General features: G+C 43.2%; 1 protein-coding gene across 1 annotated transcript in view; it reads right to left on the bottom strand.

The window, feature by feature from the left end:
• Window positions 1-17,174: 17,174 nt before the first annotated feature.
• LOC140133862 (unconventional myosin-Ig-like) overlaps window positions 17,175-24,192 on the bottom strand; it is a 151,190-nt gene continuing 144,172 nt past the window's right edge. The window contains exon 22 of the mRNA XM_072154511.1: window positions 17,175-17,394. Within this exon, the coding sequence (XP_072010612.1) occupies window positions 17,232-17,394 (163 nt within the window). The 3' untranslated portion in view covers window positions 17,175-17,231. The remainder of the gene's footprint in view (window positions 17,395-24,192) is intronic.

Genomic DNA, 24,192 nt, shown 5'->3' with positions numbered 1-24,192 from the left:
TAGGAGCCGTGTATAGGGTGATGCATCTCTTATAATAGGAGCCGTGTATAGGGTGATGCATCTCTTATAATAGGAGCCGTGTATAGGGTGATGCATCTCTTATAATAGGATCCATGTATAGGGTGATGCATCTCTTATAATAGGAGCCGTGTATAGGGTGATGCATCTCTGATAATAGGAGCCATGTATAGGGTGATGCATCTCTTATAATAGGAGCCATGTATAGGGTGATGTATCTCTTATAATAGGATCCATGTATAGGGTGATGCATCTCTTATAATAGGAGCCATGTATAGGGTGATGCATCTCTTATAATAGGAGCCATGTATAGGGTGATACATCTCTTATAATAGGAGCCATGTATAGGGTGATGTATCTCTTATAATAGGAGCCATGTATAGGGTGATGTATCTCTTATAATAGGAGCCATGTATAGGGTGATGTATCTCTTATAATAGGAGCCATGTATAGGGTGATACATCTCTTATAATAGGAGCCATGTATAGGGTGATGTATCTCTTATAATAGGAGCCGTGTATAGGGTGATGCATCTCTTATAATAGGAGCCATGTATAGGGTGATGCATCTCTTATAATAGGAGCCATGTATAGGGTGATGCATCTCTTATAATAGGAGCCATGTATAGGGTGATGCATCTCTTATAATAGGAGCCATGTATAGGGTGATGCATCTCTTATAATAGGAGCCATGTATAGGGTGATGTATCTCTTATAATAGGAGCCATGTATAGGGTGATGCATCTCTTATAATAGGAGCCATGTATAGGGTGATGTATCTCTTATAATAGGAGCCATGTATAGGGTGATGTATCTCTTATAATAGGAGCCATGTATAGGGTGATGCATCTCTTATAATAGGAGCCATGTATAGGGTGATGTATCTCTTATAATAGGAGCCATGTATAGGGTGATGCATCTCTTATAATAGGAGCCATGTATAGGGTGATGCATCTCTTATAATAGGAGCCATGTATAGGGTGATGTATCTCTTATAATAGGAGCCATGTATAGGGTGATGCATCTCTTATAATAGGAGCCATGTATAGGGTGATGTATCTCTTATAATAGGATCCATGTATAGGGTGAAGCATCTCTTATAATAGGAGCCATGTATACGGTGATGCATCTCTTATAATAGAAGCCGTGTATAGGGTGATGCATCTCTTATAATAGGAGCCATGTATAGGGTGATGTATCTCTTATAATAGGAGCCATGTATAGGGTGATGCATCTCTTATAATAGGAGCCGTGTATAGGGTGATGCATCTCTTATAATAGGAGCCATGTATAGGGTGATGCATCTCTTATAATAGGAGCCATGTATAGGGTTATGTATCTCTTATAATAGGAGCCATGTATAGGGTGATGCATCTCTTATAATAGGAGCTGTGTATAGGGTGATGCATCTCTTATAATAGGAGCCGTGTATAGGGTGATGCATCTCTTATAATAGGAGCCGTGTATAGGGTGATGCATCTCTTATAATAGGAGCCGTGTATAGGGTGATGTATCTCTTATAATAGGAGCCGTGTATAGGGTGATGCATCTCTTATAATAGGAGCCGTGTATAGGGTGATGCATCTCTTATAATAGGAGCCATGTATAGGGTGATGTATCTCTTATAATAGGAGCCATGTATAGGGTGATGCATCTCTTATAATAGGAGCCGTGTATAGGGTGATGCATCTCTTATAATAGGATCCATGTATAGGGTGATGCATCTCTTATAATAGGAGCCATGTATAGGGTGATGCATCTCTTATAATAGTAGCCATGTATAGGGTGATGCATCTCTTATAATAGGAGCCGTGTATAGGGTGATGTATCTCTTAAAATAGGAGCCATGTATAGGGTGATGCATCTCTTATAATAGGAGCCATGTATAGGGTGATGGATCTCTTATAATAGGATCCATGTATAGGGTGATGCATCTCTTATAATAGGATCCATGTATAGGGTGATGCATCTCTTATAATAGGAGCCATGTATAGGGTGATGCATCTCTTATAATAGGAGCCATGTATAGGGTGATGCATCTCTTATAATAGGAGCCATGTATAGGGTGATACATCTCTTATAATAGGAGCCGTGTATAGGGTGATGCATCTCTTATAATAGAAGCCGTGTATAGGGTGATGCATCTCTTATAATAGGAGCCATGTATAGGGTGATGTATCTCTTATAATAGGAGCCGTGTATAGGGTGATGCATCTCTTATAATAGGAGCCGTGTATAGGGTGATGCATCTCTTATAATAGGATCCATGTATAGGGTGATGCATCTCTTATAATAGGAGCCGTGTATAGGGTGATGCATCTCTTATAATAGGATCCATGTATAGGGTGATGCATCTCTTATAATAGGAGCCGTGTATAGGGTGATGCATCTCTTATAATAGGAGCCATGTATAGGGTGATGTATCTCTTATAATAGGATCCATGTATAGGGTGATGCATCTCTTATAATAGGATCCATGTATAGGGTGATACATCTCTTATAATAGGAGCCGTGTATAGGGTGATGCATCTCTTATAATAGGAGCCATGTATAGGGTGATGGATCTCTTATAATAGGAGCCATGTATAGGGTGATGCATCTCTTATAATAGGAGCCATGTATAGGGTGATACATCTCTTATAATAGGAGCCGTGTATAGGGTGATGCATCTCTTATAATAGGAGCCATGTATAGGGTGATGGATCTCTTATAATAGGAGCCATGTATAGGGTGATGCATCTCTTATAATAGGAGCCATGTATAGGGTGATACATCTCTTATAATAGGAGCCGTGTATAGGGTGATGCATCTCTTATAATAGGAGCCGTGTATAGGGTGATGTATCTCTTATAATAGGAGCCATGTATAGGGTGATGCATCTCTTATAATAGGAGCCGTGTATAGGGTGATGCATCTCTTATAATAGGAGCCATGTATAGGGTGATACATCTCTTATAATAGGAGCCGTGTATAGGGTGATGCATCTCTTATAATAGGAGCCATGTATAGGGTGATACATCTCTTATAATAGGAGCCGTGTATAGGGTGATGTATCTCTTATAATAGGAGCCATGTATAGGGTGATGCATCTCTTATAATAGGAGCCATGTATAGGGTGATGTATCTCTTATAATAGGATCCATGTATAGGGTGATGCATCTCTTATAATAGGAGCCATGTATAGGGTGATGCATCTCTTATAATAGGATCCATGTATAGGGTGATGCATCTCTTATAATAGGAGCCATGTATAGGGTGATGTATCTCTTATAATAGGAGCCATGTATAGGGTGATACATCTCTTATAATAGGAGCCATGTATAGGGTGATGCATCTCTTATAATAGGAGCCATGTATAGGGTGATGCATCTCTTATAATAGGAGCCATGTATAGGGTGATGCATCTCTTATAATAGGAGCCATGTATAGGGTGATGCATCTCTTATAATAGGAGCCATGTATAGGGTGATGCATCTCTTATAATAGGAGCCGTGTATAGGGTGATGCATCTCTTATAATAGGATCCATGTATAGGGTGATGCATCTCTTATAATAGGAGCCATGTATAGGGTGATGCATCTCTTATAATAGGAGCCATGTATAGGGTGATGCATCTCTTATAATAGGATCCATGTATAGGGTGATGCATCTCTTATAATAGGAGCCATGTATAGGGTGATGCATCTCTTATAATAGGATCCATGTATAGGGTGATGCATCTCTTATAATAGGAGCCATGTATAGGGTGATGCATCTCTTATAATAGGAGCCATGTATAGGGTGATGCATCTCTTATAATAGGAGCCATGTATAGGGTGATGTATCTCTTATAATAGGATCCATGTATAGGGTGATGCATCTCTTATAATAGGAGCCATGTATAGGGTGATGCATCTCTTATAATAGGAGCCGTGTATAGGGTGATACATCTCTTATAATAGGAGCCGTGTATAGGGTGATGCATCTCTTATAATAGGAGCCATGTATAGGGTGATGCATCTCTTATAATAGGAGCCATGTATAGGGTGATGCATCTCTTATAATAGGAGCCGTGTATAGGGTGATGCATCTCTTATAATAGGAGCCGTGTATAGGGTGATGCATCTCTTATAATAGGATCCATGTATAGGGTGATGCATCTCTTATAATAGGAGCCATGTATAGGGTGATGTATCTCTTATAATAGGAGCCGTGTATAGGGTGATACATCTCTTATAATAGGAGCCATGTATAGGGTGATACATCTCTTATAATAGGATCCATGTATAGGGTGATGCATCTCTTATAATAGGAGCCGTGTATAGGGTGATGCATCTCTTATAATAGGAGCCATGTATAGGGTGATGTATCTCTTATAATAGGAGCCGTGTATAGGGTGATCCATCTCTTATAATAGGAGCCATGTATAGGGTGATGTATCTCTTATAATAGGAGCCATGTATAGGGTGATGCATCTCTTATAATAGGAGCCATGTATAGGGTGATGTATCTCTTATAATAGGAGCCGTGTATAGGGTGATGCATCTCTTATAATAGGAGCCGTGTATAGGGTGATGTATCTCTTATAATAGGAGCTGTGTATAGGGTGATGCATCTCTTATAATAGGATCCATGTATAGGGTGATGCATCTCTTATAATAGGAGCCGTGTATAGGGTGATGTATCTCTTATAATAGGAGCTGTGTATAGGGTGATGCATCTCTTATAATAGGAGCCATGTATAGGGTGATGCATCTCTTATAATAGGAGCCATGTATAGGGTGATGCATCTCTTATAATAGGATCCATGTATAGGGTGATGCATCTCTTATAATAGGAGCCATGTATAGGGTGATGCATCTCTTATAATAGGAGCCATGTATAGGGTGATGTATCTCTTATAATAGGAGCCATGTATAGGGTGATGTATCTCTTATAATAGGAGCCGTGTATAGGGTGATGTATCTCTTATAATAGGAGCTGTGTATAGGGTGATGCATCTCTTATAATAGGATCCATGTATAGGGTGATGCATCTCTTATAATAGGATCCATGTATAGGGTGATGCATCTCTTATAATAGGAGCCGTGTATAGGGTGATGTATCTCTTATAATAGGATCCATGTATAGGGTGATGCATCTCTTATAATAGGAGCCGTGTATAGGGTGATGTATCTCTTATAATAGGATCCATGTATAGGGTGATGTATCTCTTATAATAGGATCCATGTATAGGGTGATGCATCTCTTATAATAGGAGCCGTGTATAGGGTGATGCATCTCTTATAATAGGATCCATGTATAGGGTGATACATCTCTTATAATAGGAGCCATGTATAGGGTGATGCATCTCTTATAATAGGATCATGTATAGGGTGATGTATCTCTTATAATAGGAGCCATGTATAGGGTGATACATCTCTTATAATAGGATCCATGTATAGGGTGATGTATCTCTTATAATAGGAGCTGTGTATAGGGTGATGTATCTCTTATAATAGGAGCCATGTATAGGGTGATGCATCTCTTATAATAGGATCCATGTATAGGGTGATGCATCTCTTATAATAGGAGCCGTGTATAGGGTGATGCATCTCTTATAATAGGAGCCATGTATAGGGTGATACATCTCTTATAATAGGAGCCATGTATAGGGTGATGCATCTCTTATAATAGGAGCCGTGTATAGGGTGATGCATCTCTTATAATAGGAGCCATGTATAGGGTGATGTATCTCTTATAATAGGATCCATGTATAGGGTGATACATCTCTTATAATAGGAGCCGTGTATAGGGTGATGCATCTCTTATAATAGGATCCATGTATAGGGTGATGCATCTCTTATAATAGGAGCCGTGTATAGGGTGATGCATCTCTTATAATAGGAGCCATGTATAGGGTGATGTATCTCTTATAATAGGAGCCATGTATAGGGTGATGCATCTCTTATAATAGGATCCATGTATAGGGTGATGCATCTCTTATAATAGGATCCATGTATAGGGTGATGCATCTCTTATAATAGGAGCCGTGTATAGGGTGATGCATCTCTTATAATAGGATCCATGTATAGGGTGATGCATCTCTTATAATAGGAGCCGTGTATAGGGTGATGCATCTCTTATAATAGGAGCCATGTATAGGGTGATGTATCTCTTATAATAGGAGCCATGTATAGGGTGATGCATCTCTTATAATAGGATCCATGTATAGGGTGATGCATCTCTTATAATAGGATCCATGTATAGGGTGATGCATCTCTTATAATAGGAGCCGTGTATAGGGTGATGCATCTCTTATAATAGGAGCCATGTATAGGGTGATGCATCTCTTATAATAGGAGCCATGTATAGGGTGATGTATCTCTTATAATAGGAGCCATGTATAGGGTGATACATCTCTTATAATAGGAGCCATGTATAGGGTGATGGATCTCTTATAATAGGAGCCATGTATAGGGTGATGCATCTCTTATAATAGGAGCCATGTATAGGGTGATACATCTCTTATAATAGGAGCCATGTATAGGGTGATGTATCTCTTATAATAGGAGCCGTGTATAGGGTGATACATCTCTTATAATAGGAGCCATGTATAGGGTGATGTATCTCTTATAATAGGAGCCGTGTATAGGGTGATGCATCTCTTATAATAGGAGCCATGTATAGGGTGATGCATCTCTTATAATAGGAGCCATGTATAGGGTGATGCATCTCTTATAATAGGAGCCATGTATAGGGTGATGCATCTCTTATAATAGGAGCCATGTATAGGGTGATGTATCTCTTATAATAGGAGCCATGTATAGGGTGATGCATCTCTTATAATAGGAGCCATGTATAGGGTGATGTATCTCTTATAATAGGATCCATGTATAGGGTGAAGCATCTCTTATAATAGGAGCCATGTATAGGGTGATGCATCTCTTATAATAGGAGCCATGTATAGGGTGATGCATCTCTTATAATAGGATCCATGTATAGGGTGATGCATCTCTTATAATAGAAGCCGTGTATAGGGTGATGCATCTCTTATAATAGGAGCCATGTATAGGGTGATGTATCTCTTATAATAGGAGCCATGTATAGGGTGATGCATCTCTTATAATAGGATCCATGTATAGGGTGATGCATCTCTTATAATAGGAGCCATGTATAGGGTGATGCATCTCTTATAATAGGAGCCATGTATAGGGTGATGCATCTCTTATAATAGGATCCATGTATAGGGTGATGCATCTCTTATAATAGGATCCATGTATAGGGTGATGCATCTCTTATAATAGGAGCCATGTATAGGGTGATGTATCTCTTATAATAGGAGCCATGTATAGGGTGATGCATCTCTTATAATAGAAGCCGTGTATAGGGTGATGTATCTCTTATAATAGGAGCCGTGTATAGGGTGATGCATCTCTTATAATAGGAGCCATGTATAGGGTGATGCATCTCTTATAATAGGAGCCATGTATAGGGTGATGTATCTCTTATAATAGGAGCCATGTATAGGGTGATGTATCTCTTATAATAGGAGCCATGTATAGGGTGATGCATCTCTTATAATAGAAGCCGTGTATAGGGTGATGTATCTCTTATAATAGGAGCCGTGTATAGGGTGATGTATCTCTTATAATAGGAGCCATGTATAGGGTGATGCATCTCTTATAATAGAAGCCGTGTATAGGGTGATGTATCTCTTATAATAGGAGCCGTGTATAGGGTGATGCATCTCTTATAATAGGAGCCATGTATAGGGTGATGCATCTCTTATAATAGGAGCCATGTATAGGGTGATGTATCTCTTATAATAGGAGCCATGTATAGGGTGATGCATCTCTTATAATAGGAGCTGTGTATAGGGTGATGCATCTCTTATAATAGGAGCCGTGTATAGGGTGATGCATCTCTTATAATAGGAGCCGTGTATAGGGTGATGCATCTCTTATAATAGGAGCCGTGTATAGGGTGATGCATCTCTTATAATAGGAGCCATGTATAGGGTGATGTATCTCTTATAATAGGAGCCGTGTATAGGGTGATACATCTCTTATAATAGGATCCATGTATAGGGTGATGCATCTATTATAATAGAAGCCGTGTATAGGGTGATGCATCTCTTATAATAGGAGCCATGTATAGGGTGATGTATCTCTTATAATAGGATCCATGTATAGGGTGATGCATCTCTTATAATAGGATCCATGTATAGGGTGATACATCTCTTATAATAGGATCCATGTATAGGGTGATGTATCTCTTATAATAGGAGCCATGTATAGGGTGATGCATCGCTTATAATAGAAGCCGTGTATAGGGTGATGTATCTCTTATAATAGGAGCCGTGTATAGGGTGATGCATCTCTTATAATAGGAGCCGTGTATAGGGTGATGCATCTCTTATAATAGGAGCCATGTATAGGGTGATACATCTCTTATAATAGGAGCCGTGTATAGGGTGATGCATCTCTTATAATAGGAGCCGTGTATAGGGTGATGCATCTCTTATAATAGGAGCCATGTATAGGGTGATGCATCTCTTATAATAGAAGCCGTGTATAGGGTGATGTATCTCTTATAATAGGAGCCATGTATAGGGTGATGCATCTCTTATAATAGGAGCCGTGTATAGGGTGATGTATCTCTTATAATAGGAGCCATGTATAGGGTGATGCATCTCTTATAATAGGAGCCGTGTATAGGGTGATGCATCTCTTATAATAGGAGCCGTGTATAGGGTGATGCATCTCTTATAATAGAAGCCGTGTATAGGGTGATGTATCTCTTATAATAGGAGCCGTGTATAGGGTGATGCATCTCTTATAATAGGAGCCGTGTATAGGGTGATGCATCTCTTATAATAGGAGCCATGTATAGGGTGATACATCTCTTATAATAGGAGCCGTGTATAGGGTGATGTATCTCTTATAATAGGAGCCATGTATAGGGTGATGCATCTCTTATAATAGGAGCCGTGTATAGGGTGATGCATCTCTTATAATAGGAGCCGTGTATAGGGTGATGCATCTCTTATAATAGAAGCCGTGTATAGGGTGATGTATCTCTTATAATAGGAGCCGTGTATAGGGTGATGCATCTCTTATAATAGGAGCCGTGTATAGGGTGATGCATCTCTTATAATAGGAGCCATGTATAGGGTGATACATCTCTTATAATAGGAGCCGTGTATAGGGTGATGCATCTCTTATAATAGGAGCCGTGTATAGGGTGATGCATCTCTTATAATAGGAGCCATGTATAGGGTGATGCATCTCTTATAATAGGAGCCATGTATAGGGTGATGTATCTCTTATAATAGGAGCCATGTATAGGGTGATGTATCTCTTATAATAGGAGCCGTGTATAGGGTGATGCATCTCTTATAATAGGAGCCATGTATAGGGTGATGCATCTCTTATAATAGGAGCCGTGTATAGGGTGATGTATCTCTTATAATAGGAGCCATGTATAGGGTGATGCATCTCTTATAATAGGATCCATGTATAGGGTGATACATCTCTTATAATAGGAGCCATGTATAGGGTGATGCATCTCTTATAATAGGAGCCATGTATAGGGTGATGTATCTCTTATAATAGGAGCCATGTATAGGGTGATGTATCTCTTATAATAGGAGCCGTGTATAGGGTGATGCATGGCTTAGGAGCCGTGGGCAGAGCAGACGTGGCGTCCCGCTGGGTGCTGCACCCCCAACCACACCATATAGATGTAGGAGACCATATACCTCAGATATTTGCAGGGTGGGCATGACATGAAGGCGCTAGGATGCCCACATTGTCCCCATTGCTATAGGATGTTGCTCTCATAGTGGTGGCCACATCACAGCTGCAGTGTTGGCATAGCTCCCAACCTTACCGATTTTGACGGGACTTTCCCGTTTTTCTTACCTCGGCCCCGCGTCATGGGCAGTTGTCAGATTGTCTCGGATTTTCCCCCCAGGTGCCGCTGTGTCCGCATAGTAAATACTTTAAAAGCCGGAGAGCAGGGACCACGTCATCAGGTTCAGATCTCTATCTGTCCATATATGGTCCCTGCATCTCCTAGGCTTCCCCAGAGCAGACATCGGGAGGGAATCCTTTTCAGAGAAGTGTCGGCTTAGCGGAGAGCAGGGACCACGTCATCATGTCAGATCAGCATCTCTCCATATATGGTCACTGCATCTCCTAGGGTTCCCCAGAGCAGACATCGGGAGGGAATCCTTTTCAGAGAAGTGTCGGGCTTAGCGGAGAGAGCAGGGACCACGTCATCAGGTCAGATCAGCATCTGTCCATATATGGTCACTGCATCTCCTAGGGTTCCCCAGAGCAGACATCGGGAGGGAATCCTTTTCAGAGAAGTGTCGGCTTAGTGGAGAGCAGGGACCACGTCATCAGGTCAGATCAGCATCTCTCCATATATGGTCACTGCATCTCCTAGGGTTCCCCAGAGCAGACATCGGGCAGGGAATCCTTTTCAGAGAAGTGTCGGGTTAGCAAGGACCACGTCATCAGGTCAGATCTCTATCTGTCCATATATGGTCTCCAGGGCTTCCCCAGACACAAGCTCTTTATATAATTAAATTAAATAAAGTTTTGGCCGGGCTGAGAATCGAACCTGGGACCCTCTGCACTGCAGACAGGAGCTTAACTAACTGAGCTATAAGCCCAGGGATACAGAGCTGAGGATTTCTGGTAACTAAGAAGTGTTATCTGCCATTTACACTGTGACACAGACTAATGCACTGATATATAGAGAGGGATCTTCTCAGAGATTATTATTGTAATTATTCAGACTATTATTATTATTATAAATTTTATTATTTTTATTATTATGGAGACGATTATTAATAATGGTAAAAATAATAATAATCATCTCCATAATAATAATAATAATCTCCATAATAATAATAGTCTCAATAATTACAATAATCTCTGAGAAGATCCCTCCCTATATACCAAGGCAGTAAATCTGTGTCACAGTGTAACAGTAGTCATAGTTCTTAGTTACCAAAATTCTACACCCAGATAATCACAGAGGCTATAGCTCAGTGGGTTGAGGCGCTATGTTATTATTATACATGGACACTGCAGGTTCTGGGTTCAAATCAATGAAGATAATATTTTTTTTTTTTATTGTGTTCATTTTTATTATTATAATATGGCTAAAATTTGGGGCGTGGCCAGGGAGTGATTGGGGGTGTGGCTTAGGGGGATCGGCTACGCGTGCCGCCATTTTGTCCCTCTTTCCCTTTCACAAATGTTGGGAGGTATGGTGTTGGTACAGTAGATGCCCCCTGCACCGAGCCCTGAGCGGGACCCTGATCCCATTGTTCTCATGATGTCACACTGACCCCTCTATGGCCTGGGGGGTCCCAGTCTAAGCAGTGAGGCCAGGAACAACTGTATTAACTCAGCTACTGATCTTAGGTTCTGCTGTGGATGATGGGGGTTGTGATCTGCGCAGCCAAAATTCTCAAATTGTCTCCAATATGAGTCCAGCATTGATAAAACATGGCCGCTCCCTTCCAGCGACAGCGCCACGATCGTCCACAGTTTGTGTCTGGTATTACGGTTAACTTAGTAACTCTGAGTTGCAATACCACATACGACCTGTGGACCATGGTGGCGCTGTTCTACTTCTAATAAATTAGCTTTGACCATCTCATAGAAAGAGCTTCACAATAAAATCACAATAAAACTTTTTGTAGGTTTTTCCCGTTGGATCCCTGTAGAGGCAGTGAGGGGCTGCTGGCCCCTGGGGGCCGACCTGTGACAGTAGAGATGGGGGGGCGGTTGTGGATGATCCGTGGCGGCGCCTGTGCTGTATATATTAGAGCTGGTGGTATCTTCCGTGTCTCGGTGTGTGTGCTGCATGAATTGTGTTTCCAGATTTTTTTTTGCCCCACAATTTGTAAATTATTTAATTTATAAAGGGATCAGAAAATGAAAAATGAAAAAAATGTGAAAAATAAAGCCCCCCCCCGCTCCTCGGCTCTGGACGTTTGCTTTGTGTTTGTAAGGATTTTTTTTCTATCTGCTGACACTGGAAGGTTTTGTTTTCTTCTTGACTCGAGGAATTTACAAAAAAAACCTAAAAAGTTTCCGTGCGCTTTCCAGCCGCGTCTGGATGTGGAGCGGAGGATGGGACGGGCGCTTCAGGCTTCACCTCAGGAAGTACAATGAACACACAATATGGCGCCCATGTGCGTGGTGCACCTGTATGACGTGCACCTGTATGACGTGCACCTGTACGACGCAGCTGGATGGGGTCATATCTGTAGGTCTGTCTTGTCTGTGCACTGTAGGGGGCGCTCTCCTACTGATGGAGCTCTGGCACTTTTCAATAAAATAAAATCTTCAAAATGGATCCGTCTTCTGTCTCTACTTTGCAGGATGATGATGGTTTATAATGGTTTAAATTACAATTTGTTTGCCGATGGAGGAAATTCATTGCTCCTATATCAACCTGAACTGATCACAAGACTCCAATCACATCCAGAGCAGCATTTACTCAGAGTGCAGTGCATTGTGGGAGCAGCAGGTGTAACTAGAAGCAATGCGCCCCCTCCCCCGTTATATCTCATTATTGCTACTTCTGGGCGTGACCTCACATTCTGCACCCCCTGAAGTTACACCCCCTAGTGGCAGCTCAAACAACACAAGTTCACACAAAGAGATACATTACAGAACTGTTCATGCAGCTCTGGATGTGACTAGAGCATCAGGTTAGTGTGGGAAGGTGTGTGATACAATGTATTCCTATAGATTGTGCACTTCACTTGCTCAGCCAGAGGGCGGCACTGTCTTCTCCCATCTCTTGTGTTTCTCCAGGTGTAGCCGATCAGGGACCCCTCGTCCTCATCTGATGAGAGGTGGGATCAGGTCCCCGGACGCAGATACAAAACTGATGAATCTATTGATGTCACTAAGTCCCAGGGATAAGGAGGAGGCAGACACTGAGCGCCCGCTCGCCTCGCCACAGAGCGCCCACTCGCCTCGCCACAGAGCGCCCACTCGCCTCGCCACAGAGCGCCCACTCGCCTCGCCACAGAGCGCCCACTCGCCTCGCCACAGAGCGCCCACTCGCCTCGCCACAGAGCGCCCACTCGCCTCGCCACAGAGCGCCCACTCACCTGTACAGGTGCCCATAGAGGACACACAATGTAACCCGGCTCCATATCACACACAGATGTCATCCCCGCACCAAGAACCCAAACACCCAGGAAATCTCCACAGTGGTGACATGTACAGGAGTAGTACAGAAGCATCCGCCCCCCAGGGAGAGGAGGAAAATCACCTCCAACGTGTGAGAGAGAACAAGGATCAGATCCATTACAGCTTGTACAAGGAGAGAAACAGGTAGAGAGAACCCTGTATTATACCCCAGAGCTGCACTCACTATTCTGCTGCTGGTGCAGTCACTGTACATACATGACATTACTTATCCTGTACTGATCCTGAGTTACATCCTGTATTATACCCCAGAGCTGCACTCACTATTCTGCTGCTGGTGCAGTCACTGTGTACATACATGACATTACTTATCCTGTACTGATCCTGAGTTACATCCTGTATTATACCCAGAGCTGCACTCACTATTCTGCTGCTGGTGCAGTCACTGTGTACATACATGACATTACTTATCCTGTACTGATCCTGAGTTACATCCTGTATTATACCCCAGAGCTGCACTCACTATTCTGCTGCTGGTGCAGTCATTGTGTACATACATGACATTACTTATCCTGTACTGATCCTGAGTTACATCCTGTATTATACTCCAGAGCTGCACTCACTATTCTGCTGCTGGTGCAGTCACTGTGTACATACATGACATTACTTATCCTGTACTGATCCTGAGTTACATCATGTATTATACTCCAGAGCTGCACTCACTATTCTGCTGCTGGTGCAGTCACTGTGTACATACATGACATTACTTATCCTGTACTGATCCTGAGTTACATCCTGTATTATACCCCAGAGCTGCACTCACTATTCTGCTGCTGGTGCAGTCACTATGTACATACATGACATTACTTATCCTGTACTGATCCTGAGTTACATCCTGTATTATACCCCAGAGCTGCACTCACTATTCTGCTGCTGGTGCAGTCACTGTACATACATGACATTACTTATCCTGTACTGATCCTAAGTTACATCCTGTATTATACCCCAGAGCTGCACTCACTATTCTGCTGCTGCTGGTGCAGTCACTGTGTACATACATGACATTACTTATCCTGTACTGATCCTGAGTTACATCCTGTATTATACCCCAGAGCTGCACTCACTATTCTGCTGCTGGTGCAGTCACTGTGTACATACATGACATTACTTATCCTGTACTGATCCTGAGTTACATCCTGTATTATACCCCAGAGCTGCACTCACTATTCTGCTGCTGGTGCAGTCACTGTGTACATACATGACATTACTTATCCTGTACTGATCCTGAGTTACATCCTGTATTATACTCCAGAGCTGCACTCACTATTCTGCTGCTGGTGCAGTCACTGTGTACATACATGACATTACTTATCCTGTAATGATCCTGAGTTACATCCTGTATTATACCCCAGAGCTGCACCCACTATTCTGCTGCTGGTGCAGTCACTGTGTACATACATGGCATTACTTATCCTGTACTGATCCTGAGTTACATCCTGTATTATACCCCAGAGCTGCACTCACTATTCTGCTGCTGGTGCAGTCACTGTGTACATACATGACATTACTTATCCTGTACTGATCCTGAGTTACATCCTGTATTATACCCCAGAGCTGCACTCACTATTCTGCTGCTGGTGCAGTCACTGTGTACATACATGACATTACTTATCCTGTACTGATCCTGAGTTACATCCTGTATTATACCCCAGAGCTGCACTCACTATTCTGCTGCCGGTGCAGTCACTGTGTACATACATGACATTACTTATCCTCTACTGATCCTGAGTTACATCCTGTATTATACCCCAGAGCTGCACTCACTATTCTGCTGCTGGTGCAGTCACTGTGTACATACATGACATTACTTATCCTGTACTGTTCCTGAGTTACATCCTGTATTATACCCCAGAGCTGCACTCACTATTCTGCTGCTGGTGCAGTCACTGTGTACATACATGACATTACTTATCCTGTACTGATCCTGAGTTACATCCTGTATTATACTCCAGAGCTGCACTCACTATTCTGCTGCTGGTGCAGTCACTGTGTACATACATGACATTACTTATCCTGTACTGATCCTGAGTTACATCCTGTATTATACTCCAGAGCTGCACTCACTATTCTGCTGCTGGTGCAGTCACTGTGTACATACATGACATTACTTATCCTGTACTGATCCTGAGTTACATCCTGTATTATACCCCAGAGCTGCACTCACTATTCTGCTGCTGGTGCAGTCACTGTACATACATGACATTACTTATCCTGTACTGATCCTGAGTTACATCCTGTATTATACTCCAGAGCTGCACTCACTATTCTGCTGCTGGTGCAGTCACTGTGTACATACATGACATTACTTATCCTGTACTGATCCTGAGTTACATCCTGTATTATACCCCAGAGCTGCACTCACTATTCTGCTGCTGGTGCAGTCACTGTGTACATACATGACATTACTTATCCTGTACTGATCCTGAGTTACATCCTGTATTATACCCCAGAGCTGCACTCACTATTCTGCTGCTGGTGCAGTCACTGTACATACATGACATTACTTATCCTGTACTGATCCTGAGTTACATCCTGTATTATACCCCAGAGCTGCACTCACTATTCTGCTGCTGGTGCAGTCACTGTACATACATGACATTACTTATCCTGTACTGATCCTAAGTTACATCCTGTATTATACCCCAGAGCTGCACTCACTATTCTGCTGCTGCTGGTGCAGTCACTGTGTACATACATGACATTACTTATCCTGTACTGATCCTGAGTTACATCCTGTATTATACCCCAGAGCTGCACTCACTATTCTGCTGCTGGTGCAGTCACTGTGTACATACATGACATTACTTATCCTGTACTGATCCTGAGTTACATCCTGTATTATACCCCAGAGCTGCACTCACTATTCTGCTGCTGGTGCAGTCACTGTGTACATACATGACATTACTTATCCTGTACTGATCCTGAGTTACATCCTGTATTATACCCCAGAGCTGCACTCACTATTCTGCTGCTGGTGCAGTCACTGTACATACATGACATTACTTATCCTGTACTGATCCTGAGTTACATCCTGTATTATACTCCAGAGCTGCACTCACTATTCTGCTGCTGGTGCAGTCACTGTGTACATACATGACATTACTTATCCTGTACTGATCCTGAGTTACATCCTGTATTATACCCCAGAGCTGCACTCACTATTCTGCTGCTGGTGCAGTCACTGTGTACATACATGACATTACTTATCCTGTACTGATCCTGAGTTACATCCTGTATTATACCCCAGAGCTGCACTCACTATTCTGCTGGTGCAGTCACTGTGTACATACATGACATTACTTATCCTGTACTGATCCTGAGTTACATCCTGTATTATACCCCAGAGCTGCACCCACTATTCTGCTGCTGGTGCAGTCACTGTGTACATACATGGCATTACTTATCCTGTACTGATCCTGAGTTACATCCTGTATTATACCCCAGAGCTGCACTCACTATTCTGCTGCTGGTGCAGTCACTGTGTACATACATGACATTACTTATCCTGTACTGATCCTGAGTTACATCCTGTATTATACCCCAGAGCTGCACTCACTATTCTGCTGCTGGTGCAGTCAATGTGTACATACATGACACTACTTATCCTGTACTGATCCTGAGTTACATCCTGTATTATACTCCAGAGCTGCACTCACTATTCTGCTGCTGGTGCAGTCACTGTGTACATACAGGACATTACTTATCCTGTACTGACCCTGAGTTACATCCTGTATTATACTCCAGAGCTGCACTCACTATTCTGCTGCTGGTGCAGTCACTGTGTACATACATGACATTACTTATCCTGTACTGATCCTGAGTTACATCCTGTATTATACCCCAGGGCTGCACTCACTATTCTGCTGGGGTTACTGTGTACATATATGACAGATGTGTAGATACTTTCCTCCTGTGCTGATATAACAGACTGTCAGAGCTGGAGCCTCTATAGTTGTATGTGAGGTTTATTATAAGGCAGTGTAATCCAGGATCTTCCTCTTACAGCTCAGTTGTGGGCCCTGGGCCAGTACAGCACCAGCCCGTTGCGGCCCTTGCGGAAGTCCGGCTTTGCTATGTCGCTCCTCGTCTCCACGGATATCGCTCGTCTCCGGCCTCGGACGTTCATCTGGACGCTGCCGGTGACGGTCACTGTGAGATCCTGATGTGTCCTGTGAGGAGAGAGACACAGGAATCAGAACAGAGGAGACGTCGTTTCCTCTAGTCACATCCAGAGCTGCAAGGCACCTTAATCCTGACCCAATACTGGTAAATGGAGCCTAACACCTGCTGCTTCACTGACCCATGACCCTGAGGTCATAGGGCGTCTACTACCCCCACAGACCATCTGTTCTGGCTTCAGGGGTCCGGTATGACTGGTGGACGGCTTTGATATCTGTGCAGTGGAGATGCCCTTTAATTGGCTTATCATGCCCCCCATGAATCACATGACGCCCTGCATTAACCCTTTAGTCCTCTTGCTGGGTGTCACAAGGCCTCATTGTTATACAGGGAGTCGCTCCCTGCAGGACTCCCTGACTCCACATCCTGCCCCCCCCCCCCCCCCAGGTGACCCAGGCGAATGGTGCAGATAGGGATCTGGGGGTCTCTAATGAGCAGCGAGACAAAGGCCAGAGAGACCACCGGATAATTGGCTGCATTACAGAATCTGCTACTTATAAGGAGAGAGATTTGCGCTTCTGATGTGTTCACTGTCTACAATAGATGCAACTGCAGCAAACCCTCAGCTGTGAATAGTATTTCTCATATCAGGATGGTTTTCACCTCTAGAGTTGCCATTCGCTGACAGTCCCTACTATAGAGTGCTGTGGAATCCGGAATATTGGACCCAGGATAAGGCTCTGTACATCCCGGGGGGGGGGGGGGGGGGGGGGGGGGATCCAGATTATTAATAATGCCCTTACATTTCCCTCAGTCACACCTGAGAAGCTTCCAACCAACTACACCCCCGGCTCTTCTAATAATCTGCCACAGTTTATTAATGTGGGGAATGCTGAGAGTAGTAGTCCCACAGATGTCACACGGGCTGATGATGTGACCAGGTGTATATATGAAGGGTTAATGATGTACAAAATACTGGGAGTGGCGGCAGGTGGGCACATTGTCACCCTCTGCTTGTCACTCCCCGGGCGCTGCCACAGCTCATGGAGGGAAGTATTTATAGCAAAACGACAATCTGGGGCGAGGAGCCTGCCGCTAATATTATCACTAACAGACAGAGGACAGGGCGACACAGTGACATCTCCAGAGCACCCGAAATATGTGATAAACCATCAGGACCTACAGAGTGAATATAACTACTATAATACTGCCCCCTATGTACAGGAATATAACTACTATAATACTGCCCCCTATATACAGGAGTATAACTACTATAATACTGCCCCCTATGTACAGGAATATAACTACTATAATACTGCCCCCTATGTACAGGAATATTACTACTATAATACTGCCCCCTATGTACAGGAATATAACTACTATTATACTGCCCCCTATGTACAGGAATATAACTACTATAATACTGCCCCCTATATACAGGAGTATAACTACTATAATACTGCCCCCTATGTACAGGAATATAACTACTATAATACTGCCCCCTATGTACAGGAATATAACTACTATAATACTGCCCCCTATGTACAGGAATATAACTACTATAATACTGCCCCCTATGTACAGGAATATAACTACTATAATACTGCCCCCTATGTACAGGGATATAACTACTATAATACTGCCCTCTATGTACAAGAATATAACTACTATACTACTGCCCCCTATGTACAAGAATATAACTACTATAATACTGCCCCCTATGTACAGGAATATAACTACTATAATACTGCCCCCTATGTACAGGAATATAACTACTATAATACTGCCCCCTATGTACAGGGATATAACTACTATAATACTGCCCTCTATGTACAAGAATATAACTACTATACTACTGCCCCCTATGTACAAGAATATAACTACTATAATACTGCCCCTATGTACAGGAATATAGCTACTATAATACTGCCCCTATGTACAGGAATATAACTACTATAATACTGCCCCTATGTACAGGAATATAACTACTATAATACTGCCCCTATGTACAGGAATATAACTACTATAATACTGCCCCCTATGTACAGGAATATAACTACTATAATACTGCCTCCTATGTACAGGAATATAACTACTATAATACTGCCTCCTATGTACAGGAATATAACTACTATAATACTGCCCCCTATGTACAAGAATATAACTACTATAATACTGCCCCCTATGTACAAGAATATAACTACTATAATACTGCCCCCTATGTACAGGAATATAACTACTATAATACTGCCCCCTATGTACAAGAATATAACTACTATAATACTGCCCCCTATGTACAGGAATATAACTACTATAATACTGCCCCCCTATGTACAGGAATATAACTACTATAATACTGCCCCCTATGTACAAGAATATAACTACTATAATACTGCCCCCTATGTACAGGAATATAACTACTATAATACTGCCCCCTATGTACAGGGATATAACTACTATAATACTGCCCTCTATGTACAAGAATATAACTACTATACTACTGCCCCCTATGTACAAGAATATAACTACTATAATACTGCCCCCTATGTACAGGAATATAGCTACTATAATACTGCCCCTATGTACAGGAATATAGCTACTATAATACTGCCCCTATGTACAGGAATATAACTACTATAATACTGCCCCTATGTACAGGAATATAACTACTATAATACTGCCCCTATGTACAGGAATATAACTACTATAATACTGCCCCCAATGTACAGGAATATAACTACTATAATACTGCCCCCTATGTACAGGAATATAACTACTATAATACTGCCCCCTATGTACAGGAATATAACTACTATAATACTGCCCCCTATGTACAGGAATATAACTACCGTATTTTCCGGACTATAAGGCGCACTTAAAAGCATTGGATTTCCGTGGAAATCCAAAGTGCGCCTTATAGTCCGGTGCGCCCTATGTATGGCGCTGGGCACAGGGCAGCGGACCATACTTACATAGGTCCCCGCTACCGGAGATCTCCAGCGGGAGATCTGCTGTCTCCGGTAGCGGGGACCTATGTAGGTATGGTCCGCTGCCCTCCTCCACCTCCCCCTCACCTTCTCCGTTCACCTTTCCCGCGTTCCCCGTCGCGTCTCGGCGTCGCGTCTCGTCGCCGCGTCCCGTCGCCGCGTCACGTCGGGTCTCCGCCACGCCCCCGGACCTCCGCCACGCCCCCGGCCGCCGGACCCCGCGCCTTATAGTCCGATGCGCCTTATATATGTAATTATTACATATATAAGGCGCATCGGACTAATGCGCCTTATAGTCCGGTGCGCCCTATAGGGCAGAAAATACGGTACTATAATACTGCCCCCAATGTACAGGAATATAACTACTATAATACTGCCCCCTATGTACAGGAATATAACTACTATAATACTGCCCCCTATGTACAGGAATATAACTACTATAATACTGCCCCCTATGTACAGGAATATAACTACTATAATACTGCCCCTATGTACAAGAATATAACTACTATAATACTGCCCCCTATGTACAGGAATATAACTACTATAATACTGCCCCCTATGTACAGGAATATAACTACTATAATACTGCCCCCTATGTACAGGAATATAACTACTATAATACTGCCCCCTATGTACAGGAATATAACTACTATAATACTGCCCCCAATGTACAGGAATATAACTACTATAATACTACCCCTATGTACAAGAATATAACTACTATAATACTGCCCCCTATGTACAGGAATATAACTACTATAATACTGCCCCCTATGTACAGGAATATAACTACTATAATATTGCCCCCTGTGTACAAGAATATAACTACTATAATACTGCCCCCTATGTACAGGAATATAACTACTATAATACTGCCCCCTATGTACAAGAATATAACTACTATAATACTGCCCCCTATGTACAAGAATATAACTACTATAATACTGCCCCCTATGTACAGGAATATAACTACTATAATACTGCCCCCTATGTACAAGAATATAACTACTATAATACTGCCCCCTATGTACAAGAATATAACTACTATAATACTGCTCCCTGTGTACAAGAATATAACTACTATAATACTGCCCCCTATGTACAGGGATATAACTACTATAATACTGCTCCCTATGTACAGGAATATAACTACTATAATACTGCCCTCTATGTACAGGAATATAACTACTATAATACTGCCCCTATGTACAAGAATATAACTACTATAATACAGCCCCCTATGTACAAGAATATAACTACTATAATACTGCCCCCTATGTACAGGAATATAACTACTATAATACTGCCCCCTATGTACAGGAATATAACTACTATAATACTGCCCCTATGTACAAGAATATAACTACTATAATACTGCCCCCTATGTACAGGAATATAACTACTATAATACTGCCCCCTATGTACAGGAATATAACTACTATAATACTGCCCCCTATGTACAGGGATATAACTACTATAATACTGCCCCCTATGTACAGGGATATAACTACTATAATACTGCCCCCTATGTACAAGAATATAACTACTATAATACTGCCCCCTATGTACAGGGATATAACTACTATAATACTGCCCCCTATGTACAGGAATATAACTACTATAATACTGCCCCCTATGTACAAGAATATAACTACTATAATACTGCCCCTATGTACAAGAATATAACTACTATAATACTGCCCCCTGTGTACAGGAATATAACTACTATAATACTGCCCCCTATGTACAAGAATATAACTACTATAATACTGCCCCTATGTACAAGAATATAACTACTATAATACTGCCCCCTGTGTACAGGAATATAACTACTATAATACTGCCCCCTATGTACAAGAATATAACTACTATAATACTGCCCCCTATGTACAGGAATATAACTACTATAATACTGCCCCTATGTACAGGAATATAACTACTATAATACTGCCCCCTATGTACAGGAATATAACTACTATAATACTGCCCCCTATGTACAAGAATATAACTACTATAATACTGCCCCTATGTACAGGAATATAACTACTATAATACTGCCCCCTATGTACAGGAATATAACTACTATAATACTGCCCCCTGTGTACAGGAATATAACTACTATAATACTGCCCCCTATGTACAAGAATATAACTACTATAATACTGCCCCCTATGTACAGGAATATAACTACTATAATACTGCACCCTATGTACAGGAATATAACTACTATAATACTGCCCCCTATGTACAGGAATATAACTACTATAATACTGCCCCCTATGTACAGGAATATAACTACTATAATACTGCCCCCTATGTACAGGAATATAACTACTATAATACTGCCCCCTATGTACAGGAATATAACTACTATAATACTGCCCCCTATGTACAGGAATATAACTACTATAATCCTGCCTCCTAGAGGTGAGGTTGTGTGATAGTTGAGCTCCTGACCCATTCTGATGTCTGGAGACAGCCCAGGGCGGGGCCACCCTGGGTGGGGAAGCTCCCCAAGCAAGGCCCAGGCTCCAAGGCCTAATCTGGCAGATAACACCCAGCCAGCTCAAACAAGGGATGTTAATCCCAAAGTTTCTGTTAAAGGAACAAATGTCAGCAGTGCAAGTTCCAGTGCGAGTAGGAAAGTTTGTGTGGACAATGAAGAAGTTACAAGCAAGAAGCTGGTAAAACAACCTACCAGTGAAAATGTTGGATCATCTGTGAGCAGAGCAAAAGTGCCTGAAAGTCCAAAGGCAAGTAACATCCACAGTGTGCAGCAGCCTCCATCCCAGGCCTCAGGTGGACAATCCACCTCCACCCCGGGCAGGCAGAGGAGAACTTCCTTGGAGAGACAGACAATCCAGGAGAACCTGCAGCAGAGTGTGGTGCTACAGTCTGAGCGCACCAGGTCTGGGGGCCTGCAGGCTGTGAAGGAGACCAGAAGCAGCCAAGAAGTCAGATCCAGAAATGCCACCAGTGCCGTCTCTGCAAGACATCCGGGACTCCATTCAGGAGATTGTGACCCCAGAGCAGCGACAGTGACTGCAAAATGCCAGAAATCACAGGACTTTGTACGGAAATCGCAAGGTCCAGTACCAGGCAAAAGCAGTCATGGCGTATCAAAAGGATCCAGTACTGCAAGCAGGCCGGAACAACACCCCAGCAGCAAACTGCAGCCCCCAGAGCCATCACCGGAGCTGCAGCCCCCAGAGCCATCACCGGAGCTCCAGCCCCCAGAGCCATCACCGGAGCTCCAGCCCCCAGAGCCATCACCTGAGCTCCAGCCCCCAGAGCCATCACCTGAGCTCCAGCCCCCAGAGCCATCACCTGAGCTCCAGCCCCCAGAGCCATCACCTGAGCTCCAGCCCCCAGAGCCATCAACAGAGCTCCAGCCCCCAGAGCCATCACCGGAGCTCCAGCCCCCAGGGCCATCACCTGAGCTCCAGCCTCCAGGGCCATCACCTGAGCTCCAGCCTCCAGAGCCATCACCGGAGCTCCAGCCCCCAGAGCCATCACCGGAGCTCCAGCCCCCAGAGCCATCACCGGAGCTCCAGCCCCCAGAGCCATCACCGGAGCTCCAGCCCCCAGAGCCATCACCGGAGCTGCAGCCCCCAGAGCCATCACCGGAGCTCCAGCCCCCAGAGCCATCACCGGAGCTCCAGCCCCCAGAGCCATCACCGGAGCTCCAGCCCCCAGAGCCATCACCTGAGCTCCAGCCTCCAGAGCCATCACCGGAGCTCCAGCCCCCAGAGCCATCACCGGAGCTCCAGCCCCCAGAGCCATCACCTGAGCTCCAGCCCCCAGAGCCATCACCGGAGCTCCAGCCCCCAGAGCCATCACCGGAGCTCCAGCCCCCAG

This window comes from Engystomops pustulosus, chromosome 5 (genome assembly GCF_040894005.1).
Source record: "Engystomops pustulosus chromosome 5, aEngPut4.maternal, whole genome shotgun sequence".
In the NCBI taxonomy this organism is placed as follows: Eukaryota; Metazoa; Chordata; class Amphibia; order Anura; family Leptodactylidae; genus Engystomops; species Engystomops pustulosus.
Note: the sequence above shows the minus strand (reverse complement) of the source record. Positions and strands in the feature narration are given on the sequence as shown.